General features: G+C 51.7%; 1 protein-coding gene across 1 annotated transcript in view; it reads left to right on the forward strand.

Moving 5' to 3' along the window:
* Positions 1-27,470, forward strand: part of LOC145352000 (protein PAT1 homolog 1-like) — a 63,737-nt gene that overhangs the window by 30,653 nt on the left and 5,614 nt on the right. The window contains 6 exon segments of the mRNA XM_080201858.1: positions 11,033-11,156; positions 15,643-15,740; positions 18,634-18,693; positions 20,284-20,435; positions 20,549-20,708; positions 22,373-22,516. Coding sequence (XP_080057984.1) covers positions 11,033-11,156; positions 15,643-15,740; positions 18,634-18,693; positions 20,284-20,435; positions 20,549-20,708; positions 22,373-22,516 — 738 coding nt within the window.

Consider the following 27,470-nt stretch of genomic DNA (forward strand, 5'->3'; position numbering starts at 1 on the left):
CCCCCTTTTTCTGCTAGAATCATGTCCAGGGCTAGCCTGTTTTCCCAGGCCATCCTGCTGGTTGCGTCCAATTGTTCCGCTATCCCGCTTATCGCATTCCGGGTATAATTAACAAACCTCTGTTGATTATAATAGATATAGTTGATCCAATCCACGTTCTTGTTAATGGTCACCCACCAGAACAGGGATTCAAACCCTGCTGCTATCTGGCTCCTGGCTTTGTACTCATCAGGGACCCCCCTAGGGACCCCTATGGCGTCCAGATATATTCGTTCATCAAAAGAGCCCGGGAGGCTCCTTTTCCCTCGTTCTTTTCCACGGGGTCCCTGATGTTCGAATGCCAGGGTAAAGGGTACGGCCAATTGGATAAGTGCACAAGTGCCCTTCCATTTCTGAGGTAAAATGGGTCTCAAAGTCCTCCCCCCACAGTACCACCATAGATCAGCTCTAGGTACCTGGATTTGGGAGTAGTTTCCTCCCTCGGTGGTGTCGCTGACTTCCTTAACTGTTCCACACCTATCGAAGCTTCCCACTTCCTTGTCCAATCCATCCCCAGTCCGGGTGATACAGGTGTGATGTATCCCCGTTACTCTGGAAAAAGGGGGGGTTGAGACGCCCTGTTCGGTTTGATTGGGGGAAATGTCAGGCTCAAGGAGCGACAAGTGGGGTCTCCCCAAGCCTCTCTGTTTTGATACAGTTTCACCATACACTCCATTTCAGCTGGTTCTTTATCCCATCCCAGCGGGAAGGGGACCACCTGGGGAGTTGGCCAGCTACTGGTGCACGCATAACAGTTACCCTTTCCGACACTTTGTACCGTATATTTGACCCATTCTATCCAGGCGTTCGCTTCCCTGAATCCCGTTTCTATTTCAATGGTCTCTCTTAAATCCTTTACCTCCACTACCCTGATTTCTCCCGAGACTCCCCGGCTAGGGGCGGAGGAGTTCCTGGTTTCGGCCTTTTTGACTGTAACCCGCACACAACACAGGGCCACCCCCACCCTCCCTGTGTGTTCCTTGATCTTGACCCCAAAAACTTGTCCGTCAAGGCCCTCCGTCCCACCGTCGTCTGACTTTTTTATGGTGAGGTAGAGGGGGTTACATTGGTTTAGCTTACAGTCTCTGGGAAAGATCTTCCGTGGAACAAGTGATATTTTCTCGCGAATCCTTAACCTAACGTCTTCATTTAACCCCCCTACTTGACAAGATTCTACTTTCCCCTGTTCATTTTTAGTACACTTTGGGTTCTTGTCGAAGACAAGTAATTCTATTTCCCTCCCCTGGTATCCCTTCTGCCCCGTGAGGTCGTCTTTGCAGGGTACCATTCGGCAAAGGTCAATCTCAATTACCTGTGCCTGGGGTGATTGGATTATAGTAAGGGAGTACACTTGGGCCGCCTGCCCAACACCTATGCCCCCATAGAGTAAACATATTATTAGTAACATCCCGCTATTGCCGTATATTGCCCAAATTAACATATCAAAAATCAAGTCCAATCAGTCCTTCGCGGTGTGGTGGCCAGGAGTAGACACTTCTTCTGCTGGTTCTGGCACCGGTCCTTTCACTCGAGTGTAATGCGTCCAGCCTTTCTCAGCCGTGCGGATAGCCGTTTCCGTGGTCAGAAGTACCAAGAAGGGACCATCCCAGATCGGTTCTAAAGTCCGGAGTTTCCAGTTCTTGATTAGGACCCAATGCCCTGGCTTGATGGTGTGTATCGCAAACTCGAGAGGTGGTGTCTGTGCCAGGAGTCCCTGTTGGCGTAAATGAGATAGAGCAGACCCCAGGACCTCAACATATTTATGCACAAATACATCGCGGGACTCGAATGTGGGGAGTTCCCCTTTTGGTCCATTAAAGGGGAGACCGAACATTATTTCGTATGGGGACACCCCCAAGTCCCGCCGTGGCTGCGTTCTTATTTGCAGCAAGGCAAGGGGAAGGCACTTGGTCCAGGGCAACCCGGTCTCCGTCCTGAGTTTCGTCAGCTGTTTTTTAATAGTCTGATTCATTCTCTCCACCTTGCCTGAGGACGGGGGATGCCAAGGGGTGTGAAAATCCCAGCTTACCCCCACTGCCCGCACTATGTTCTGTAGGACAGTGGACGTAAAATGGCTCCCCTGGTCTGAATCGATGGCCCGGGGGAGTCCGTATCGTGGGATAATTTGTTCGAGAAGGACCTTGCTAACCTGTGTCGCCGATGCTGTGGCGGTTGGGTACGCCTCAACCCACCCTGTCAAGTGGTCCACTATTACCAAAAGATATTTCAGGCGCCCTATGGGAGGGAGTTCGGTATAATCCACTTGGATATACTCGAAGGGCCTATAGGCTGGGCTTCTCCCTCCTTGCTTCGTATTCTGTCTCAGTCCTTTTTTATTTATCTTCCGACAAATTACACAATCTTTCGTGACTTGCTTAGCCACAGTGTATAAACCGGGATGTGCGTACTGACGCAAAAATGCATCGCACATCGCCTGTGTCCCCCAGTGTCCTCCCCGATAGAGATGACTAATTATGTCTCTGGTCATCGGTCGGTTTAATAGTTGTCGACCATCGGGTAGTGTCCATTTCCCTCTTTCATCTTTCTGACCCCCAAGTGATTTTAGCTCGGCTTCTTCCTTCTCGCTAAATGCTGGTGTTTCTGTTACTTCAGACACTTGGGGCACCCAGACCAAGCAGTCCACTATCTCCTCCTCCGTCCCTGCCAATTTTGCTTGTTCGTCCGCCAACTGGTTCCCCTTTGTCTCTATCCCATTGTCTCTCTGGTGTCCTTTTACATGGACCACAGCAATTTCCCGTGGCCCCAGCAGGTCTTTTAATATTTTAGTAACCAATTCCTCATGTATCAATTCTTTTCCCCTACTATTTATCATTCCCCTTTCCTTCCAAATTTTTCCAAAAGTGTGTACCACCCCGAACGCATACTTGGAGTCGGTGTAGATGGTCCCTATCAATCCCTCTAAGCCCTTGAGAGCCCGGTGTAGAGCATATAATTCACATGTCTGGGCAGACCAGGCATTAGGCAGTCGCCCCCTTTCTACCAAATTCCAGCCAGCTTCACTAATGATCGCGTATCCATTATGTCTTTTTCCGTTTACCACCCGGGAGGATCCGTCTATATACCATCGCTTTCCAGTGTGAAGAGGGGAGTCCCTTAGATCCTCCCTTACCTTACTCTGGAGATCTATTATGTCCGAACAGCAATGTTCGAGTCCCTCGCCTTCTTCCCCCTTCCAGAGGAATTCAGCTGGGTTCTGACAGGAATTGACCTCTATCTTAAGATCGTCCCGATCTAGCAAAATGGCCTCATACTTCAAGATTCTGGAGTCCGTCAGCCATCTCCCAGCCCTCTGATTTAAAATAGTCCTAACCTGGTGGGGGGTAATGACCGTCAAGGGTGCCCCAAATGTCAGCTTCCTGCTTTCTTCCACCAACTTGGCCGTGGCAGCCACCGCCTGGACACATTCTGGCCAGCCTCGGGAAACTGGGTCCAGTATCTTTGATAAGAATGCCACTGGCTTCCTTTATCCCCCCCAATCTTGGGTTAAAACTCCGAGGGCGGTTCCCTGTTTGGCATTTACAAAGAGTCTGAATGCCTTACTGAAATCTGGCAAGCTCAAGACTGGCGCGGTCATCAATTTCTGTTTCAGGGTCTCAATTAGTTCCTCCTCTTTCTCATCCCACTGGATTTTGTTAGGAGCCCCCTCTACAAGCTTTAGGTACAGACCCTTGGTGAGGGGGGCATAGTCGTCTATCCATAATCGGCAATAACCTAAGAGTCCCAAAAACATTCGTAACTCTCTCTTAGTCCCCGGGAGTCCCAGTTCAACTATTCCCCTCACCCTTTCTGGACTTATTTTCTTCTGTCCCTGGCTTATCAAGTGTCCCAGATACTTAACCTCTCTTTCTGCATATTGGAGCTTCTTCTGGCTCACCCTTAGTCCCTGTCCTGCCAAATAATTCAGAAGGGTATTTGTTCCCGCTACGACCTCCGCTTCTGTGGGTCCGGACAACAGGAGGTCATCCACATACTGTATGAGTTTGAGGGCTGGGGAGAGGATCAGTCCCTCTAATACCTGTTCTAAAATCTGACCAAACAAATTTGGCGATTCGGTGAACCCCTGGGGAAGCACTGTCCAGCGGTATTGCTGCTTCCTGCCCGTGTCAGGGTCCTCCCACTCGAAGGCGAATAAATCTCTACTGGCCTCGTCCAACGGGCAGGCCCAGAAGGCGTCCTTTAAATCCACTACACTGAACCACTCATGTCCTGGGAGTATCCGCCCTAGTATAGTGTATGGGTTCGGCACCATTGGGTGTCGTACCTGTACAATCTTATTGATTTCTCTCAGGTCTTGGACCATTCTGTAACTGCCGTCGGACTTCCGGACTGGCAAAATGGGAGAGTTATATCTCGACATACATGGTTCCACCAGCCCATCACTTATCAGATCTTTCATCACTTCTTTCAGGCCCTGTCTCCCTTCCCGGGAAATAGGATACTGACGTATCTTGACAGAGGGGCTCTGGGGCTTAAGATCAATTTTTACAGGCTGAATCGAGAGTCGCCCTCTGTTTCCCTTGGCCGTCCATACTCTAGGGTCTATACCCGTGAGTCGGTCCTCGCTAACGTATGACATAGTTACCACCAGGTCTTCGTCGTCCCCTACATTTATTCGGAGCCCGAAGCGGATTATCAGGTCCCGCCCCAACAGACCATAGGGGAGATGAGGGAGGTGGAGGAGCTCTGCTAAAAGCTCCTCTTCCTCCCATTGTAGTACCTGTGGTTCAAATAGTTTCGCCCTAAATACCCCTCCCTTTACTCCTGATATGTTCAACATTTTAGTCTGGTACTTGGCTCCTGTAGGATAGATTGGGATTGAGGATCTGCCTGCCCCTGTGTCGACTAAAAATGTAACATCTTCCTTTTGTGGACCCACCTTTAAATTTACCAGGGGTTCTTGGTAGGTCCTTTTTCCGATTCTCCCCTGACCCCTCTAATCAACCTCACGTTCCATTTCATAAATCCCTTCTCGTTCCTTCTTAAATTCAGGACACTCTCTTTTGAAGTGTCCCGGTTTCCCACAGTGGTAACACTCGGCCGCCCGGGGCCGGTCACCACCGTAAAATTCTCCTCGTCCTCTACCTCGGCCTCTCCTGGCCCCCCTTTCCTTCCAACCTCCCCTTGACCTTCCTCTACCTACTGTATATCCTTCATCCGTTATCCCGGTGGACTTACATACTTCCCTAACGGCTGCCACCATCATCTTTGCCTTCTGCTTTTCCTTTACAACCTCTCTCTGAACAAAGACCTTCTGCGCCTCCCGCAATAATTCCACCATGTCCTTCCCACTCCAATCCTCAATCTTTTGTAGTTTTTTCTGGATATCTGGCCAGGATTTCGTTACAAAATTAATTTTTAGCATTCCCTTTCCAATTTCACCATCTGGATCGATTCCTGAATATTTGCGGACAGACTCCCTCAGTCTGTCTAAGAACGTGCTGGGTGATTCATCTTTTCCTTGCCTAATATCAAATGCTTTTGCCACATTCTGCTGCTTGGGGACACATGTCTGGATCCCCCGAATTATAAGATTTCGGAGATCCGACATGTTTGTCCGCCCTTCCTGGGTATTATGATTCCAATTTGGATCCTCAAGAGGGTATTTTTGATCTCCCCTGAGTTGTTCTTGCTGTTGGTGATCCCTACCCAAATTTCTATGGCCCTATTTCGGATCATAACTCCTTCATCATAGTTGAATAATATGCTCATCATGGCCCGGAGTTCCCCCCAAGTATACATGCTTGGACCCAGGAATTGGTCAAGTTGTGTCGCTACCGCGACAGGGTCTTCTAGGAGAGGGGGCAACTCCTTCCTAAGTTGTCGGATGTCTGCCGAGTTAAGAGGCACCACCACGAACCCTGTCTCTCTTTGTCCAAAGGGAACCTCCCTGAGGGGATGCATTTCCACCTCGGGCGCTGAAGCCCCATTATTCTGCTGTTGTTCCAGGGACTGTTTTATTACTAACCTCTCGGACCTCCGCAGACCCTCAACTGGGGGTCCGCCTCCTGCGCCGTTCTCAAGCTTTATGAGATCTTCCCCTTGGGGCCCTTGGGCCCCATTATTATTTGGTTGATATGCAGGGGGTACATTTGGTACAGGAGGGGGTGGCGGCGGGAGGTTGTCAAGAGGGTCCCATTGACCCGGTCTGCTCTGTGGGATCATTGGATACAGGGGGACTGGCTGTGGCGATCTACTCATCGCGCCCACCCAACAGGCAGCGTACTTACTTTCCTTGGGGTTAAAGGGTTGCTTACCATTAACATATAAATTTAATATCTGACAGACCCAATCCTCATCCGATCCATATTTTGGCCACAATACAGATGGTTTTCGGATTGGTTCCTTCGTCCACACAAAACAACAATATTTTATCATAACCTTCTTTTTTAAGTCCTTAGTCTTTTGGTCCCAATCCCAATTTTCTAACTGTATCCCCAGAGGACTGTCGGGGGGTATTCCCTTTTCATCATTATTATTTCCCGGTTTCCCATCCTTACTCTTGGACGGTTTACCTCCCATGGTTAGTCTTCAGTTGTCGTCTTGGACACAAGTTAATTTATTTGCGCCCTCAGATCAAACTGTCATAACCATAAAGTCAACAAGGAAGAAAATGACTCTCACCCTTAATCAGCCGAATTCCCGGGAGAGAAATTTCTTACCTTGATCCGTGCACGGAGTTGTCCGACTTCTTCCAATGATGTGTATACCCCCTCACAAATTTCAGTCACAGTCCTAGCAGTCCGAGTGTATAGAAGTCATCCATGTGATTCTCCAGGGTCCAGAATTATCTCAATTGAGTGGTTTCAGATTCCCCTCCTTCCAGGCCAAAACGACGTTTTTACGTGTAAATATACACCAGACGCGTCTTATTCCGTCGATTTGGTCTAGTCGAGGGAAACCCCCGTTATAATTCCAGATCCCGGACGAGCCCCCAATTGTGAGAAACGGTCCGATACTCACTTTTATGATCCCCCCCTTGAATCAAAGACACGGATCAGTTCAGCTAACTGTCGGTTTATTCGATCTTGCAAGAAAGGGTGCCGTCCCGTGGGTACACACACCTTGCTTTACACAATCATAGTTTATATACATTTTTCCAGATAACAATAGGACAGCCCTCCTTTCTTCATTGGTTACCACTTCCTAATCCCTTTACCGAGTGAGCTCCTCCCTTGTTGACATCCCATTAACTCTAATCCAATCACCCCCTTTAAGGCTTAAATCGTTTTATCTCTCATCAATTCAGCTAACTCTTTTTCATTGTCCTGTAAATTGCTAACACATTTATTTTATATGGTGTAAATTAGTTTGTTTTCCTATCTCTTTTCTGAAGACCCTGGGCGCCTGCCAGTCTCATGTTTTTTCCCTTCTTTTTCTATGTGTTTCATCATCTGCTGGTCTTAGCGTTTAACCCCTTAGGTTACAATAACGGTTCTGTCATGGTTTCCGCCCCAGATGGCTTGACTCAAAAATTACACTACCATCCCTTACACTCTTAAATGCCCTACTTAGCAAGCCTTTCAGTCCACGGTGGGGCAATAAATGCTGGACCGGCTAAAGACACCCACTTCCCAAGAATGATAAAAAAAAAATCCTTTCTGCTTTGAATTCCAGTCAACTTGAAAGGCCCCTATCTATTATCAGGTCACCTCTTCACCACCTCTGTTACTAGAAGAGGCCTATTTTTTTTCTTTTGATTCATTCCTGGGACATGGGCATCGCTGGCAGGCCTCATGTTTCCAATCTCTTCTCGTCACTGAAATTTCTCATCCCTGGCCAACCCTCTCTGTACCTTTTGCACCTTTCCTGAAGCATGAGGCGTCATGGTGACACATTAGTTAACACTGCTGCCTCACAGTGCCAGGGAACCGGGTTCAATTCTGGCTTCAGGTCACTATGTGGAGTTTGCACATTCTCCTCGTGTCTGTGCGGGTTTCCTCCGGATGCTCAGGTTTCGTCCCACAGTCCAAAGATGTGCAGGTTAGATTGATTGACCATGCTAAGATGACCTAAGCATCAGAGGATAAGCAGGGTAAATATCTGGGGTTATGGGAACTGGGCCTAGGTGGGGTGGTGTTCGGTGCAGACCTGATGCCCTTCCCCTGCACTGTAGTGATTTTGAGTCTATAACATGAAAGAATATAGAAAATTGCAAATATATATGATTAAAAATGAAAGAGGAAGCACTTGTAGGGATTTTATGAATTGTCTGCCAATCTCCAGATGAGGTCTAATCAGCGATTTAGGAACTTTGCATACAGTCTCTTTTGCTTTTACATTCAGTGCCTCATAATTATAGAAATCCCCACACAGAGTCATAAAGGTTTATAGCTTGGAAACAAGCGCTTTGACCCAACTTGTCCATGCCATCCCTTTTTTAACCCCTAAGCTAATTCCAGTTGCCTGCATTTGGCCCATATCCCTCTACTCATCTTACCCATGTAACTGTCAAAATGCTTTTTTAAAAAAACAAAATTGTACCTGCCTCTATTACTACCTCTGGCAGCTTGTTCCAGACATTCACCACCCGTTGTGTGAAAAAATTGCCTCTCTGGACCTTTTTGTATCTCTCTCCTCCCACCTTAAACCTATGCCCTCTAGTTTTAGACTCTCCTACCTTTGGAAAAAGATATTGATCTATGCCCTTCATTATTTTATAGGCCTCTATAAGATCAGTCCTCAGCCTTCTACACTCCAGAGAAAAATGTCCCAGTCTATCCGGTCTCTCCTTATAATTCAAGCCATCAAGTCCCAGTAGCATCCTAGTAACTCTTTTTCTGCACTATTTCTAGTTTAATAATATCCTTTCTATAATAGAGTGACCAGAACTGTACATAGTATTCCAAACGTGGCCTTATCAATGTCTTGTACAACATCAATAAGACATCCCAACTTCTGTATTCGGTGTTCTGACCAATAGAATCAAGCATGCCGAATGCCTTTTCCACCTCTCTGTCCACCTGGTACAGAGAGGGTTGGCCAGGGGGTACAGGTTCATACTTTCAAGGAACTGTGAACCTGTACCCCCTGATCTCTTTATCTGTAACTCTCCCCAACACCCTACCATTAACTAAGTCCTGCCCTGGTTCATTCTATCAAAATGCATCACCTTACATTTGTCTAAATTAAATTCCATCTGCCATTTGTCAACCTGCTGGCCTAATTGATCAAGATCCCGTTGCAATCCTAGATAACCTTCTTCACTGACCACTATGTCACCAATCTTGATGTCATCTGCGAACTTACTAACCATGCCTCCTATATTCTCATCCAAATCATTAATATAAATTACAAATAACAGTCGACCCAGCACTGATCCCTGAAGCACATCACTGGCCACAGGTCTCCAGTTTGAAAAACAACCTTCTACAACCATCCTCTAGCTTCTGTCATCAAGCCCAGTTTTTTATCCATTTAGCTACCTCACCCTGGATCCCTTGAGACTTAACCTGAAGCAACAACCTACCATGCAATTTCTTGTCAAAGGCCTTGCTAACGTCCATATACACAACATCAACGGCACTGCCCTCATCTACCTTCTTGGTTACCCCTTCAAAAAACTCAGTCAAATTTGTGAGACATGATTTTCCACTCAAAGCCATGCTGACTGTCCCCAATCAGTCCTTGCATCTCTAAATGCCCATAGATCCTGTCTGTTAAAATACCTTTCAACAACTTACCCACCACAGATATGAGGCTCACCGGCCTGTAGTCCCCAGGCTTTTCCCTGCAGCCCTTTTTAAACAAGGGCATAACATTTGCCACCCTCCAGTCTTCAGGCACCTCACCTGTGACTATTGATGATTCAAATACCTCTGCTGGGTGACTCGCAATTTCCTCCCTAGCCTCCCACAATGTCCTGTGATACACTTCGGGTTCTGGGGATTTATCTATCTTGATGAGCTTTAAGTCTTCCAGCACCGTCTTCTCTGTAATATGTACACTCCTCAAGACATCAGTGTTTATGTCCCCAAGTTCCCTAACATCCTTGCTTTTCTCAACAATAAACACTGATGATAATATTCATTGAGGATCTCACCCATTTCTTGTGGATCTGCACATAGATGATCTTGTTGATCCTTAGGAGGCCCTACTCTTTTCCTAGTCACTCTTTTGGCCATTATGTATTTGTAAAAGCTCTTTGGATTCTCCTTTGCCTTATCTGCCAAAAGAATCTCATCTTTCATTTTTTTTGCCCTCCTGATTTCTCTCTCAACTCGACTCCCACACCCTTCAAGGGATTCACTTGATCCCAGCTGTCTATGCATGTCAAGTGCCTCCTTCTTCTTCTCGACCAGGGCCTCAATACCCCGAGTCATACCAAGTTCCCCACTTCTACCAACCTTGCCCTTCGCTCTCAGAACAATGTGCTTACCCTGATCCCTGGTTAACACACTTTTGAAAACTTCCCACTTACCAGACGTCCCTTTGCCTTCCCACAGACTCCCCCAATTAACTTTTGACACTTCCTGCCTGATACTATCAAAGTTGTCCTGGCCCCAATTTAGAATTTTAACTTTGGGGCCAGACCTATCATTCTCCTTAGTTATCTTAAAACTAACAGAAGTATGGTCACTGGTCCAAAAGTGATCTGTCACTAACACTTCTGTCACCTGCCTTTCCTTATTTACCCAGAAGTCAAGTTTTACCCCCTCTCCCATTGGGCCATCCACATGCCGAATGAGAAATTCCTCCTGAATGCACTCAACAAATTTCTCTTCATCCAACCTTCTAATGCTATGGCTGTCCCAGTAAATGTTGGGAAAGTTAAAATACCTAATTCTAACCACCCTATTTTCTTGGAGCTATCTGTAATCTTCTTGCATATTTGCTCCTCAATTTTCCACTGACTATTTGGGGGCCTATAGTACAACCCGATCGAACTGATTTCCCCCTTCTTATTTCTCATGCATGCGTCAGAAGGCTAGTCTCTCTGCTCACCTCTTGCTGCCATTGCTTTCTCCCAACGTAGAACTACTTTGAGAGGTTGGAGAAGAAGCAGGCGGCTCTGGACCTGAACAGTGAGGGGCCCAAGAAAGAGCGGACAAAGTTGATCACGCCACAGGTGGCAAAGCTGGAGCACAGCTATCGGCCAGGTAATTCAATATGGCTGACTGGGGATCAAGGGTCAGAGATTGGGACAGGACAATACTTGGGGCGCTTCTGCAACTTGAGCCCTGACTAGGGAGGGTAACACCCCCCCCCCCCCCCCGGCCCCCCGCAACAACTAATGTGGCAAACACTCCCCAACTCCCACCAATAGCTTTGAAACTAGCCACCGAGGAGTTGGATCAAGCAGGTAGTTTCTGAGCAATACCTTAAAGGAGGGAAAAGAGAAGGAAGTTAGTTGGTAGAGATGTTCAGTGAGAATTTTATTGCCCATGTGCTGAGACAGTCCGGCTCTGGCATCAATTATGGAGCGATTAATATCAGGAATGCGCACCAGCTTAGAATGGGAGGAATAGACAGGTCCCGCAAAGTTGTGGGACTGGTTGCAGAGCTGGGGAGGAGGTTGGCGAGCTGGGGTGGGGAGGGGGGTAGGTTGGTGAGATGGGTAGGATTGTCATGGAGAATGTCACAGATTGAAAGGTTTGCTGAGGCTAGAGGAGATAACAGATTTTGGAGAGGTGTTTGGACTGGAGGCAATGACAGAGATAGGATTGGAGGGACTGAGGGAGGTTACAGAGTTAATTAGTGGTGTAGGGACTAGAAGAGGTTACAGAGCGAGACAGGGTTGTACGGGCTGGAGGAGGTTACAGAGATAGGGAGTGTTGTTGGGGATGGACGCAGTTTCAGAAAGAGGAAGGGTTGTTGAGACTGGAGGGGGTTACAGAGGGAGGGTTGTCGGGGCTGGAGGCAGTTAGAGAAGAAAAGTTGTAGGGACTGGAGGCAGTCACAGAGATAGGGAAGGATGAGGCTAAGTGGAGATGTGAAACCATGGATGACAATTTTAAATTTGTGCCATTGTCAAGCAATCCTCAATCGCAATCTCCGATGCTGAATTGACAGCGAGCTCTGGAGCTGGATAGAGGTCCTGCAGATACGGAGCTTGTTGAAGTCTCCTGCTTGTTAACAGCACTTCTGATGTTAAATTGACTGATCAAAAACAACTGTCAGATGTCAGATGATTCAAACTGATGGACAATTTGAAAGACCACATACAGTAAGCTTACAGATTAAAGTTATTAGTTGCAGTGAAGCTGCTGTAAAACTCCACACATAATCCCATGCTTCGCTGCTCTGGGAGTGTATATGGGTCACAGGAGTGTTTGATGGGGACAGTGTGGAGGGAGCTTTACTCTGTATCTAACACCGTGCTGTACCTGTCCTGAGAATGTTTGATGGGGACAGAATGGAGGGAGTTTTACTTTGTACTTAACCCCGTGTTGTACCTGTCCGGGGAGTGTTTGATTGGTCAGTGTAGCGGAAGCTATACTGTGTATCTGACCCCTTGCTGTACCTCCCTTTGGAGTGCTGAAAGACCTATTTATAGCCTGTTGCTATTCTGCAAGAAATCTAGAATTCTGCCCATGACTTTTCATGCATTACCATCACTAAATTCCCCCGCCACCAACCTCTGGAAGGTTACCATTAATCAAATACTAATGTGACCTAGCCACATAAATTGTTTTTATGGGTGTCATTGGCTAGGCCAGCACATACTGCCCGTCATTAATTGCCCTGGAACTCCCTTCTTGAACCGCTGCAGTCCCTGAGGTGTAGATACATCCATGGTGCTGTTAGGGAGTGAGTTCCAAGATTTTGACCTAGCGTCATTGAAGGAGTGGCAATCTATTTCCAAGTCAGGATGATGAGTGAATTGAAGGGGAACTTTCAAGTATTGGTGTTCCCAGGTATCTGCTGCCCTTGTCCTTCTAGATGGCAGTGATTCCAGTTCATCAGTTGCTGCCGAAGGAGCCTTGGTAAGTTGCTGCAGTCCATCTTGTAATTGGTGCAAAGTGCAGCCAATTATTGTCAGTGGTGCAGGCAATGAATATTTGTGGGTGGACTGCTTTCTCCTGGAAGGTGTTGAGCTGAGGTGTTGGGGAAGCTGCACTTATCCAGGCAAATGGCAAATGTGCCATCACACTCCTGACTTGTGCCCTGTAAATGTTGGACATGCTTTGGGGAGTCAGGAGATGAGTTACTTGCCATATTCCCAGACTCTGACTTCCATTTGTCGTATTTAGATTCCGTTCAGTTTCTGGTCAGTGGTCATCCCCAGGATGTTGATAGTGGGAATTCAGTGATGGTTCTCAAGGGTGCAAGTCAGAGGCTGGGAATTGTGCGTAGTTCACCATCTAACACCTGAAAACCTGTCCACCATTTCCAAGATGCGAGTCCACTTGCCTTGTGAAGTTACAGTACAAGACTACTTGAGTGCCAAACAGCAGAAACAGCGAGTGATCGGCAGAGCTAAGTGACACCTCACCAATGGATCAGGTATAAATGCCATGCTTCTGCCACTTACTGGAGGACGAGGCTCCACAAATATCACCATCTTCAATGATGGAGGAGCCCAGCATATCGGTGCAAAAACATTGCATTTTCAACCATCTTCAGTTAGAAATACCAAGTGGATAATCCGTCTCGGCCTCCTCCAGAGATCCCCAATATCACAGATGTCAGATGTCAGTTGTCAGCCAGTTAAATTCAACCCACATGTTATCAGGAAACGGCTGAAGGCATTGAATACTGCAAAAGCTATGGGCCCTGACAACATACCCAGCAATACGACTGAAGACGTGCTCTAGAACTTTCCGTGCCTCCAGCCAAGCTCTTCCAGTACAACTACGACACTGGTATCTACCCGGCAATGTGGAAAATTACTGTTATGTCCCATACACAAGATAAATTCAACCTGGCCAATAACTGCCCCAGCAGTCAACCCTTGATCACCTGTACAGTGATGGAAGGTGTCTTTTGCTGGTGTTGTGAAGTGGCACTTACTCAGCAATAACCTAATCACAGATGCCACCAGGGTCACTCAGCTCCTGACCTCTTTACAGCCTTGGTTCAAACATGGACAAAAGAGCTAAATGCCAGAAGTAAGGGAAAATGACTGTCCTTGACATCAAGGCATTATTTCATCGAGTGTTGTACCAAGTTGCCCCAATAAAACTAGAGTCAATGAGAGTTGGGGGGGTAATTCATTGCTGGATGCATTCATACCTGGCGCACAGGAAGATGGTTGAGATTGTTGGAAGCCAATCATCTCTGCTCCAGGGCATAACTGCAGGAGTTCCTCAGAATAGTTTTGGGCGCCGCACCTGCGCAAGGATATTTTGGCCCTGGAGGGAGTGCAGAGGAGGTTTACTAGGCTGATACCGGAGTTGAGGGGGTTGAGCTATGAGGAGAGGCTGAATAAACTAGGCTTGTACTCGTTAGAGTTTAGAAGAATGAGGGGAGATCTCATTGAGACGTATAAGATGATGAATGGGATGGATAGGATAGAGGTGGAAAGACTCTTCCCGCTCAAAAAAGACAGTAGGACTAGGGGGCACAGCCTCAAGATAAAGGGGGGGCGGTTCAGAACGGAGTTGAGGAGGAACTTCTTCACTCAAAGGGTGGTGAATCTCTGGAATTCTCTGCCTGTTGAAGTGGTGGAGGCTGCCTCGCTAAATATTTTTAAGAAGCGGGTTGATGGGTTTTTGATAAGAGAGGGGATTAAGGGTTATGGGGAGAGGGCGGGAAAGTGGAACTGAGCCACGACAGATCAGCCATGATCTTATTGAATGGCGGGGCAGGCTCGAAGGGCCAGATGGCCTACTCCTGCTCCTATTTCTTATGTTCTTATGTTCTTAGTGTCCTAGGTCTGGTCTTCAGCTGCATCATCAGTTACCTTCCTTTCATCATTCAGTCAGATGGGAGATATTTGCTGATAACTGAATGATATTCAGCACCATTCACCACTCAGGTGCTGACGCAGTCCATGTCCAAACGCAGCAAGACCTGCATTTAGGCTTGGGCTGATGAATAACAAATAAAATTCCAAGCACACAATTTCCAGACAATGACCATCTACAAGAGAGAAGCTAATCATTGCCTCTTGACATTGACCACTGTGGCTACAAGAGCAAGTCATAGGCAAGGAATCGTACAGAGGGTATCTCACCTTCTGATTTCCCAAAGCCTGTCCACCATCTCCAAGCCCACTTGATTGGCACCCCATCCACAAACATTCGTGCTCTCCACCACTGACAAACGATGGCAGCCTTGTGCACCATCTACAAGATGCATTATAGGAACTCACCAAGGTTTCTGAGGCAACACCTTCCAAACCCCGATACTACTGTCTAGAAAGACAAGGGCAGCAGCAGTGAGTCAGTGTGAGGACACCTCCAGGTGGTTCCCCTCCAAACCACTTACATCTCCACTTGGAAATGTATTGTCGTTCCTCCACTGTCGCTGGGTTAAAATTCTGCCCTATCAGTACTGCGGGTGCACTGACCCTGCGTGGACTGTTGTGGCTCACCACCACCTTCTCAAGCAGTGGGGCTTAAGAGTGACACACACATCCTTGGAAATGAATAATAAGGGAAAGAAGTTGCTGACGCTAACAGCTTTTTTTGTTGGTTACAGTGCAGTTTGAGGGATCCTTGGGTAAACTGACTGTATCCAGTGTGAACAATCCTCGGAAGATGATCGATGCTGTGGTGACAACGCGCACAGATGATGACGTAAGTGCTGAAAGTTGCCTGTTGTCTTTATGTTGTTCCTTTGATTTTTCATTGCGCCACAGTCTCTGGGCACTGACTACTTTCTGTGGCTAACCCAAAGGTCTTTTCCCTCCACAGCTCCATGCTACCTTATCTGGTGATGGCATCATGCTCATGTTTTGAATCAGAGGGCCTTGGCTGTGAGAGGCCCAGTCCAGAAACCTGAGCCCTCAGAATCCTTGATACCCATTACCCTGTCGCCAGTCCTGAGAGACTGCTGCATTGTTTGGGCCAGGAGGGTGCACTATTTACCAGTCAGTCATCGAATCCCTGCAGTACCTTTGCCCATCGAGACTATACCGGCCACAATCCCACATAGTCCCTATTCCTGTAACCATCATCTACCCTGCTAATCCCCCAGACATTAAGGTCAGTTTAGAATCAATCCAACCTGCGCACCTTTGGACTGTGGGAGGAAACCAGAGTTCCCAGAAACCCACGCAGACATGAGGATAATGTGCAAATTCCACACAGGGACCTGAGGCTGGAATTGAACCTGGGTCCCTGCCTCTGTGAGGCAACAGTGCTAATTACCATGCCATTCTCAAAATAGGGACCAAGCTCTACACGTGTTCTTCGCTGACACTGAGAGGAGAGACCAGGCTTTGCAGCATCATTTGGAGAGCTCCCCTCACACTGACACTGGGAAATGAGGGTAACTGGTGTACACAAATATATGAATTAGGAGCAGGGGTAGGCCACTCGACCCCTCGAGCCGTTCCTCAGCAGCCAACCCTCCCATTTATAGAATCCCAACAGTATGGAAGGAAGCCATTCGGCCTATTGAGCCTGCATTGACAAAATCCCACCCAGGTCCTATCCCCATGCATTTACTGTGCCAATGGGCAATTTAGCGTGGCCAGTCAACGTAACGCAGGCAGGGGGAGAATACAATTCCACACAGGCAGTCACCCGAGACTGGAATTGAACCTGGGTCCCTGGCACTATGAGGCAGCAGTGGTAACCACTGTATCAGAGTGCCGCCCGAATATTAGTCTGGTTAACATTTCTCTAAATTGCTTCTAATATGTTTACATCCTTCCTTAAATGATGAGACTGAACAGTATGCACTGCTCTAGATGTAGTCTCACCAATATCCTGTACAATTGAAATATAACCTCCCCACTTTTGTAATCAATTCTCCTCATGATAAATGGGAACATTCTATTAGCTTTCCTGGTAACGTGCTGGACCAAAATATCAGTGTTTTCTGATTATTCACTAGGACACTCCGATCTCTCTACATCTCAGCTCTGCGGTATCTCAACATATAAATATTAAGCTGCTCTTTTATTCTTCCTGGCAAAATGACAAATTTCATGTTTTCCCCCATCTGCCCTAACTTTGCCTACTCACTTCATCTATTGGTATCTCTGGAGCAGTCTTATGTCCTCTCCTTACTTTCCTACCTATTTCTGTGGCTTCAAATTTAGCAACAATATCTTCAGTCAAAGAATAAAGAAAAGTACAGCACAGGAAGTGGCCCTTCAGCCCTCCAAGCCTATGCCAATCATGATGCCGTTTAAAAAAAAACCTGCCGTTACTGGGTCCGTATCCCTCTATTCCCTCCTTATTCATGCACCCGTCCAGATACCTCTGAAATGTCCCTGTTGTGCCTGCTTCCACCACCACCTCTGGCAGAGCATTCCAAGCACCCATCTTTGTGAAAAACATCTCCCTTAAACTCACCCCTCTCACCTTGAACCTGGCCCCCTGTAATTGACACTTCCACCCTTGAAAAAAACCTCTGACTATCCGTCTTGTGTTTGTAGACCTCTATCAGGTCTCCCCTCAGCCTCAGTCTCTTCATCCAAGTCATTCATATGAATTGTAAAAAGTTGAGATCCCAGCACTGATCCTTGTGGCACACCACTCGTCAAATCCTGCTAACCTGAAAAAGACCCATTTATGCCAACTGTTTCCTGTTAGCCGGCCAATCTTCTATCTGTGCCAATAAGTTACCCCTCACTCCATGAGCTTTTATTTTCTGCAGTACCTTTATTTTGGCACCTTACAAATGCCTCCTGGAAACTGAAGTTCATCCACTGGTTCCCATTTATCCCCAGCATGTTACTTTTTCAGAGGTAAATTGGTTAAATATGATGTCCAGAAATGTGCAAGTTGGTGGATTGGCCATGCTAAATTGCCCCTTAATGTCAGGGGGACAAGCTAGGTTGAATCCATGGGGTTAGGGGGATGGGGCCTGGGTGGGATTGTGGTCGTCCAGACTCAATGAGCCGAGTGGCCTCCTTCGGCACTGTAGGATTCTATGATTTATCTTCACAAAACCTGACTCTGCCTGATTACCATAAATGTTTTAAAAGTGCCAGGCTATAGCATCACGAGTCACAGCTTCTAATGTTTATCCTGTAAGGTAAGTTAACTGGCTTGTAGTTTCTTGCTTTCTGTTTCTCCCTTTTTGAATGAAGGCTTTTAAAAGGAGTGGCTCGATTCCTTTCGCACTGACATTGGCAGTGGGGCTGAGAGTTACAGGTGATCTCCCCTCATGCTGACCTACGATAGGCCGATAATGTGTATGGGGATCTTGCTCGCACTGATTCTGAGACAAAGGTTATAAATTTGTCTGGATATCTCTCTCGTACTGACAGTGGGAAGTGAGGATTCCAGGCATGTCTAGAGATTTCCCGTCACGCTGATTCTGAGAGACGAGGGTTACAGATATAACTGGAGGCCACTCATCTCGTACTGTTTCGTCATCCTTAGAGTGATTTGTGAGCAGGCATGGTTGTATCGCAAAAGGTTGAGGCTGCTCTTCGCAAGGGATTGGGGGGGAATTCTAGATGACTCTGGTGAATTTCGTTACAGGCTCTGATCCTCTGACTTCTTCCCATAGGAGACAAAAGAGAAACAAGTGCGGGACAAGAGGCGGCAAACACTCTTCACCATTGAACGGGTAAGTCCTCTGCATCCCAAACGTCCCCATGGGTGGGACCTTCATGTGTTTTGTGAAAACTGGGGATTTTGATCACATGCCTGAATCATTGCCTGCTCCTCCAAACAAATGCTCCCGTCCATTCCTGTAACTGTTACCACTGATGTGAATCCAGCGCCCTCACATTGTCATTCAGTAACCCCTCTCCCCCAGCACCGCGTTCCTGACTATATCTCTACTGATAATCCATCTGCTGCTCACAGTCACCTCACCCTGTCTGTGAGATTTGACACAATCAGTACCTCCCAGGTTATATTTGGATTTGCCATGGGGGGGTAAAAGATCAGTCTCAGACTGCACTGCCTTCACACCCATGCATGGATGTGAATATGATGTGCAGGTCGTGGGGGTGGGTTTGGGGGGAAGCTGAAAGGTCAATGAAGTATTTCTGAGCCATGATGGTGTGCAGTTTTGGGGGGAACCCCATGTGTCAACAGCTCTCAGTCAGCAATGGGCAACCTAGGCTAGTGGGTGGGCCACATGAGTGGCTCTGCTTGATATAAATAAGTGGGCTAAAAAATTGCACTTGTTCACCAATCATGACTCCACTAATAAGGTTAAAATCATTTAATACATGCTGAATATTTCAAAATGAGTTTTTTTATATACTAAAGCTATTATCAACTTCAAATGGTAAAGACGATAGATATTCTACACTTTGGCTGCAGAGGGAGCGCAAGGCTGTCTCAATCAATGTTGTTTACAGAATACCCCTCAGTTCATGTGCCCTTGCTTAACCTGCAAAACACTTTGTTCACTTTGGGCGGCACGATGGCACAGTGGTTAGCACTGCTGCCTACTAGCGCCAGGGATCCAAGTTCGATTCCCGGTATGGGTCACTGTGCGGAATTTGCACATTCTCTCCGTATCTGCCTGGGTTTCCTCCAGGTGCTCCAGTTTCCTCCCACACTCCAAAGATGTGCGGGATAGATTGGCCATGCTAAATTCCCCCATAGTGTCAGGGGGACTAGCTAGGGGAAAATGCATGGGGTTATGGAGATAGGGCCTTGGTGGGATTGTGGTTGGTGTGGACTTGATGCGCCGAATGTCGTCCTCCTGCACTGTAGATTCTATGATTTCAATTCACACTGGTCGGGAAGGAAGCCATGCGAATGGCAATCAGCAGAACGTGGCAACCCTGCTCATGGGCAACAGTCAACAAAATGTCTTGTGGGTCGCATATGGCTACCGAAGGGTAGTTTTCCCATCACAATTGTAAGTGATAGAGATTGCGAGTTTGGAAGCTGTTGCCAAATGAGCCTTGGTGAGTTGTGCCAGTGCAGATGGTTCACACTGCTGCCACCATGAGTCAGTGTTAGGGAGCTGCAGGTAGAAAAGCCTGGCCCACAGCCCCATTTGTTTTGCAAATGCCCCCCCCCCCCCCCCCCAATACTGGGTGACACTGCGGCTGGGCATTATGTTGCATTGTTTGAGTTCCAGATTTTATAACCCAGTGCGACTCTTACTTATAATTCCGTATTGTTTCCTCCTTTGTCCATCTGCAACCCCCTCTCTCTCTATCTCTCTGCCTCTATCCATCCCTCTCTTCAGACGTACAGTTTGGTACTGGAGGTGCAGGACTTGGAGAAGAAGTTTTTGCAAGTGAGTGAGGAGGAGCGACCAGCCGTGTTGGAACATCGCAAATCTAAGATCATTCAGATGTATGAGAATCTGCGAGGGAAGCAGGCTCACAGCAGTGAGAGGTAGGGGTGTGTGTGTGTGTGTGGAGATAGTGTGGATGGGGGTGGTCTGGGATAGGTGTGTCCGTGCGAGTGTGTGGTATGGTGGGTGCTGTAACTCCTCTCTCTTTTCACAGAGTCAGCGATGACCACTTTGTACAGATCATGTGCATACGCAAGGGCAAGCGACTGGCCGCCAAGGTGCTGCTCCTCCTCAGCACTGAGCAGGCCGCTAACGTGGTGCTGGCGACTGCCCGTAACCTCCCTTACCTGGTCAAGAAGGACAGTCAGGATGAGGTGAGTGGCCACACATTGGATGGGGCAGGGTATTGAATCCCAGGACTCTTGTTTCCTGTCCAGGTGGATGTAGGATGTGTAAATCACCCAGTACAGAGGGAGGCCATTCAGCCCAGCCTGGCTGCACTGGTTCTTTTGAAAGGGCTCTTCAATTTGTTCCCTACACTCCCATCCTGTCACTCTGTCATAACACTGGGAAGAGAACTGTGTCAGACATTACCCTGCCTTTCAGTCAAGCCCCAGCACATCAGCTACTCCAGTACTACTTTCCCAGCCTATCTCGTCATTTTCCCCACAACCATGCAGATATAATTTTCTTTGAGTATTCGATCAATTCCCCTTCTAAAGTTTAATATTGACTCTGCTCCCAGCGCCCTTTTAGATCGTGTTTTAAGATCAAAGCAGCTTATTGCAGGAATTGTTTTTCTTGTGTCCTCTCCGGTTCTGTTGCCAGTCACCTTCAGTGTGTTCCCTCTGCTTTCTGCTGCTATTGAGCCTGTTTCCACCAGCCGTCATAACCTGTGTCACTATCTGATCAGGAGTATTGCGTTCTCTGAGTGTATTCCAATATTCCCCTGTCAACAAACATCAAAGATTTGCAAAAATTTCATCAGGAACCTTGCTTTAGGAGGAGGCCATTCTGCCCCTCAAACTTGTTCCACAGGAACAGGAGGAGGCCATTCTGCCCCTTGAGCCTTTACACAGAGACAGAAGGAGGCCCTTTACACAGGAACAGGAAGAAGCCCATTCAAAGAATAGAGAAAATTGCAGCACCGGAACAGGCCTTTCAGCCCTCTAGGCCTCACCAACCATGCTGCCTGACTGAACTAAACCCTCCTTCTGGGGACCAGATCCCTCCATTCCCATCCTATTCATTTATTTGTCAAGACAACCCTTAAAAGTCACTATCATATCTGCTTCCATTACTTCCGCAGGTAGCAAGTTCCAGCACCCTCCACCCGCTGTGTAAAAAAAAAACTTGCCTGCTACATCTCCTTTAAACCTTGCCCCTCGCACTTTAAACTTGTGCCCCCTAGTAATTGACTCTTCCACCCTGGTAAAAAGCTTCTGACTATCCACTCTGTCCATGCCTCTCATAACCTTGTAGACTTCTATCAGGTCACCCCTCAACCTCTGTCATTCCAGTGAGAACAAACCAAGCTTCTCCAACCTCTCCTCATAGCTAATACCCTCCATGCCAGGCAACATCATGGTAAATCTTTTCCGTATCCTCTCCAAAGCCTCCACATCCTACTGGTAGTGTGGCGACCAGAATTGAACACTACATCCCAAGTGTGGCCTATCTAAGGTGCGATAAAGCTGTAAAATAACTTGCCAATTTTTAAACTCAGTTTTCTGGCTGATGAAGGCAAGCATGTTGTATGTCTTTCTGACTACCTTCTCCACCTGCATTGACACTTTCAGTGACCTATGTACCTGTACACTCAGATCCCTCCAGGTGAGGCACCCTGTTGGCAATTAAATATGGGCGACAAGGTCCTGTCTTGTTGGATGCTTTACAATGGCATCTGTGCACAATTGCACCCATCTCCACCTCAGTGGGGGTGAGGTCTTGGGCATTTGTGTGGGCGGTCATATGCCTGATCATATGTTTGCAACAGGGTGGTGCTGTGCTGTTTAGCTGCTATCCTGTTTGGTTCCAGGTGCTTCCCTGCCTGACTGAGCCCTGCTCCCTGCTGGTCAGTCGCCTCCCGTCCAGTGCACTGACCGAACTCCTTCAGCAGCTGACCGGCTCAGCTCAATCCAGCCAACCCGGGAGCCACTTCCCGTCCATCCTGCAGAACAAGGTACAGTGTGTGGGGGTGGTGAGGGAATGTGGATGGAGGGGGTCGGGGAATGTGGATGGAGGGGGTCGGGGAATGTGGGTAGAGATTGTTGGGGGAGGGAGGGAGGAGTGGGTGGGGGAGAGGAGAGGGGTGGGGGAGGTGGGTTGAATGGAGAGGGGGCACTGGGTGGTGGAGAGGAGTGGGGAGAAAGGGTAGTGGATGGGTGGGGGTTTTTGGGAGAGGGTAGTGGGTGGGTGGGGGTTTTTGGGAGAGGGTAGTGGGTCAGTGGGTGGGGGTTTTTGGGAGAGGGTAGTGGGTCAGTGGGTGGGGGTTTTTGGGAGAGGGTAGTGGGTCAGTGGGTGGGGGTTTTTGGGAGAGGGTAGTGGGTCAGTGGGGGGGGGTGTGGGGGAGAGGGCAATGGGTGGGTGGGGGGGGTGTGGGAGAGAGGGCAATGGGTGGGTGGGGGGTGTGGGAGAGAGGGCAGTGGGGGGGTGTGTGGGAGAGAGGGCAGTGGGGGGGTGTGTGGGAGAGAGGGCAGTGGGGGGGTGTGTGGGAGAGAGGGCAGTGGGGGGGTGTGGGAGAGAGGGCAGTGGTGTGGGGGTGTGTGGGAGAGAGGGCAGTGGGGGGGTGTGGGAGAGAGGGCAGTGGGTGGGGTGTGGGGGAGAGGGCAGTGGGTGGGGTGTGTGGGAGAGAGGGCAGTGGGTGGGGTGTGGGGGAGAGGGCAGTGGGTGGGGTGTGGGAGAGAGGGCAGTGGGTGGGGTGTGGGGGAGAGGGCAGTGGGTGGGGTGTGGGAGAGAGGGCAGTGGGTGGGGTGTGGGGGAGAGGGCAGTGGGGGTGTGTGTGGGAGAGAGGGCAGTGGGGGTGTGTGGGGGAGAGAGGGCAGTGGGGGTGGTGTGTGGGAGAGAGGGCAGTGGGGGGGTGGTGTGGGAGAGAGGGCAGTGGGGGGTGTGTGGGAGAGAGGGCAGTGGGTGGGGTGTGGGAGAGAGGGCAGTGGGTGGGGTGTGTGGGAGAGAGGGCAGTGGGTGGGGTGTGGGGGAGAGGGCAGTGGGGTGGGTGTGGGAGAGAGGGCAGTGGGGGGGGTGTGGGAGAGAGGGCAGTGGGGGGGTGTGGGAGAGAGGGCAGTGGGGGGGGTGTGGGAGAGAGGGCAGTGGGGGGGGTGGGGGAGAGAGGGCAGTGGGGGGGGTGTGTGGGAGAGAGGGCAGTGGGGGGGTGTGGGAGAGAGGGCAGTGGGGGGGTGTGGGGGTGTGTGGGAGAGAGGGCAGATGGGGGGGTGTGGGAGAGAGGGCAGATGGGGGGGTGTGGGAGAGAGGGCAGATGGGGGGGTGTGGGAGAGAGGGCAGATGGGGGGGTGTGGGAGAGAGGGCAGATGGGGGGGTGTGGGAGAGAGGGCAGTGGGGGGTGTGTGGGGGGGTATGGAAGAGAGGGGTGTGGGGGTGTGTGGGAGAGAGGGCAGTGGGGGGGGTGTGGGAGAGAGGGCAGTGGGGGTGGGAGAGAGGGCAGTGGGGGGGGTGTGGGAGAGAGGGCAGTGGGGGGGGTGTGGGAGAGAGGGCAGTGGGGGGGGTGTGGGAGAGAGGGCAGTGGGGGGGGTGTGGGAGAGAGGGCAGTGGGGGGGGTGTGGGAGAGAGGGCAGTGGGGGGGGGCGTGGGAGAGAGGGCAGTGCGGGGGTGTGGGAGAGAGGGCAGTGGGGGGGGGTGGGAGAGAGGACAGTTGAGGGGGGGGTGGGAGAGAGGGCAGTTGGGGGGTGGGAGAGAGGGCAGTTGAGGGGGGTGGGTGTGTGGGAGAGGGCAGTGGGGGGGGGCAGGGGGTGTGTGGGAGAAGGCAGTGGGAGGGGGCGGGGGTGTGTGGGAGAAGGCAGTGGGGGTGCGGGGGATGTGGGGAAGGGGTTAATTTGTGGGTTGGGGTGGGGAGAGGAGGTAGTGGGTGGATGGGGGGGTGTGGGGGAGGGGGTAGTGGGTGTGTGGGAGTGGTAGTGGGTGGGTTGGGGATGTGGGCGAGGTGGGTAGCGGGTGGTTGGGGGTGCATGGGGGAGGGAGTAGTGGGTGGGTGAAATGCGTGGTGGAGGGGTTAGTGGGTGGGTGGGGGGATGTGGGGGAGGGGGTAGTGGGTGGTTGAGGGGGTGTGGGGGAGGGGTTAGTGGGTGGTTGGGGGGGTGTGGGGGAGGGGTTAGTGGGTGGGTGGGGAGGTGGGTGAGGGGGTAGTGGGTGGTTGGGGGTGCGTGGGGAGGAGGTAGTGGGTGGGTGAGGTGCGTGGGGGAGGGGGTGGTGGGGTGGTGGGTGCGTGGGGGAGGGGGTGGTGGGGTGGTGGGTGCGTGGGGGAGGGGTGGTGGGTGGGTGGGGTGCGTGGGGGAGGGGGTGGTGGGTGGGTGGGGTGCGGTGGGGAGGGGGGTGGTGGGTGGGGGGGTGGTGGGTGGGTGGGGTGCGTGGGGGAGGGGGTGGTGGGTGGGGGGGGTGGTGGGTGGGGGGGGGTGCTGTGGGGGGTGGTGGTGGGTGGGGGGGTGGTGGGGGAGGTTGGGGTGGTGGGTGGGTGGGGGTGCGTGGGGAGGGGGTGGTGGGTGGGTGGGGTGCGTGGGGGAGGGGGTGGTGGGTGGGTGGGGTGCGTGGGGGAGGGGGTGGTGGGTGGGTGGGGTGCGTGGGGGAGGGGGTGGTGGGTGGGTGGGGTGCGTGGGGGAGGGGTGGTGGGTGGGTGGGGTGCGTGGGGGAGGGGTGGTGGGTGGGTGGGGTGCGTGGGGGAGGGGGTGGTGGGTGGGTGGGGTGCGTGGGGGAGGGGTGGTGGGTGCGTGGGGGAGGGGGTGGTGGGTGGGTGGGGTGCGTGGGGGAGGGGGTGGTGGGTGGGTGGGGTGCGTGGGGGAGGGGGGGGTGGGGTGGGTGGGGTGGGTGGGTGGGGGGTGGTGGGTGGTGGGTGGGTGGGGTGCGTGGGGGAGGGGGTGGTGGGTGGATGGGGTGCGTGGGGGAGGGGGTGGTGGGTGGGTGGGGTGCGTGGGGGAGGGGGTGGTGGGTGGGTGGGGTGGTGGGTGGGGGAGGGGGTGGTGGGTGGCGTGGGTGGGGGAGGGGTAATGGGTGGGTGGGGGGATTGGGCGAGGGGGTAATGGGTGGGTGGGGGGTGTGGGCGAGGGGGTAATGGGTGGGTGTGGGGGTAATGGGTGGGTGGGTGTGGGTGAGGGGGTAATGGGTGGGTGGGTGTGGGCGAGGGGATGGTGGGTGGGTGTGGGCGAGGTGGTGGTGGGTGGGGGGGAGGGAGGTGGAGGTGTCCGGACGGGGGTAGTGGGTTGGGGGGGGGGGGGAGGTGGAGGTGGCCGGACGGGGGTAGTGGGAGGGGGGAGGTGGAGGTGGAGGTGGCCGGACGGGGGTAGTGGGTGGGGGGGAGGTGGAGGTGGCCGGACGGGGATAGTGGGAGGGGGGGAGGTGGAGGTGGCCGGACGGGGGTAGTTGGGGAGGGGGAGGGGGGTGGCCAGACGGGGTAGTGGGTGGGGGGGAGGTGGAGGTGTCCGGGACGGGGGTAGTGGGTGGGGGGGAGGTGGAGGTGGCCGGACGGGGGTAGTGGGTGGGGGGGAGGTGGAGGTGTCCGGAGGGGGTAGTGGGGGGGGGAGGTGGAGGTGGCCGGACGGGGGTAGTGGGTGGGGGGGAGGTGGAGGTGGCCGGACGGGGGTAGTGGGTGGGGGGGGGGGGAGGTGGCCGGACGGGGGTAGTGGGTGGGGGGTGGGGGGAGGTGGAGGTGGCCGGACGGGGGTAGTGGGGGAGGTGGCAGGGGGGAGGGGGGAGGTGGAGGTGTCCCAGGAGAAGGACGAGGGGGTAGTGGGTGGGGGGGGAGGTGGAGGTGGCCGGACGGGGGTAGTGGGTGGGGGGGAGGTGGAGGTGTCCGGACGGGGGTAGTGGGTGGGGGGGGGGGGGGGGGAGGTGGAGGTGGCCGGACGGGGGTAGTGGGAGGGGGGAGGTGGAGGTGGCCGGACGGGGGTAGTGGGTGGGGGGGAGGTGGAGGTGGCCGGACGGGGATAGTGGGAGGGGGGGGGGAGGTGGAGGGCCGGACGGGGGTAGTGGGAGGGGGAGGTGGCCAGACGGGGGTAGTGGGTGGGGGGAGGTGGAGGTGTCCGGACGGGGGTAGTGGGTGGGGGGGAGGTGGAGGTGGCCGGACGGGGGTAGTGGGTGGGGGGGAGGTGGAGGTGTCCGGACGGGGTAGTGGGTGGGGGGGAGGTGGAGGTGGCCGGACGGGGGTAGTGGGAGGGGGGAGGGGGAGGTGGCCGGACGGGGGTAGTGGGAGGGGGGGAGGTGGAGGTGGCCGGACGGGGGTAGTGGGTGGGGGGGAGGTGGAGGTGGCCGGACGGGGATAGTGGGAGGGGGGGAGGTGGAGGTGGCCGGACGGGGGGTAGTGGGAGGGGGAGGGGGAGGTGGCCAGACGGGGGTAGTGGGTGGGGGGGAGGTGGAGGTGTCCGGACGGGGGTAGTGGGTGGGGGGAGGTGGAGGTGTCCGGACGGGGGTAGTGGGTGGGGGGGAGGTGGAGGTGGCCGGACGGGGGTAGTGGGAGGGGGGGAGGGGGAGGTGGCCGGACGGGGGTAGTGGGTGGGGGGGAGGTGGAGGTGTCCGGACGGGGGTAGTGGGTGGGGGGGAGGTGGAGGTGTCCGGACGGGGGGGTTGCACAGGAACTGGAGGAATAGGTGATGGGAATTTGAAATGTAGTCAAGAAGGAGAGAAAGGATCAGGAGAACTGGTGGCACAATGAGCAAGGAGGGGATGTGTAGGGAAAAGTCACAGAGCTAAAGAGGGTTATAAGTGCTGGAGGAGGTCATGGAGGTAGGGAGGGCTGAGGGCCTGAAGGCATTTAAAAATACCAATGTTGCATTTTGGACTGAGGCGTCACAGCTCATTTAGGCCCATAATACCATGGTGCGAGTTACAATAATGGTACATAATGTTTTTGATGTTTACATTGTGTTCTCATGTGGGAAGAACAAAGCACTCTCCCCTCCCCCCAACATCGCCCC

The sequence above is a fragment of the Carcharhinus amblyrhynchos genome, chromosome 13 (genome assembly GCF_965287045.1).
Source record: "Carcharhinus amblyrhynchos chromosome 13, sCarAmb.v2.hapA, whole genome shotgun sequence".
NCBI lineage: Eukaryota > Metazoa > Chordata > Chondrichthyes > Carcharhiniformes > Carcharhinidae > Carcharhinus > Carcharhinus amblyrhynchos.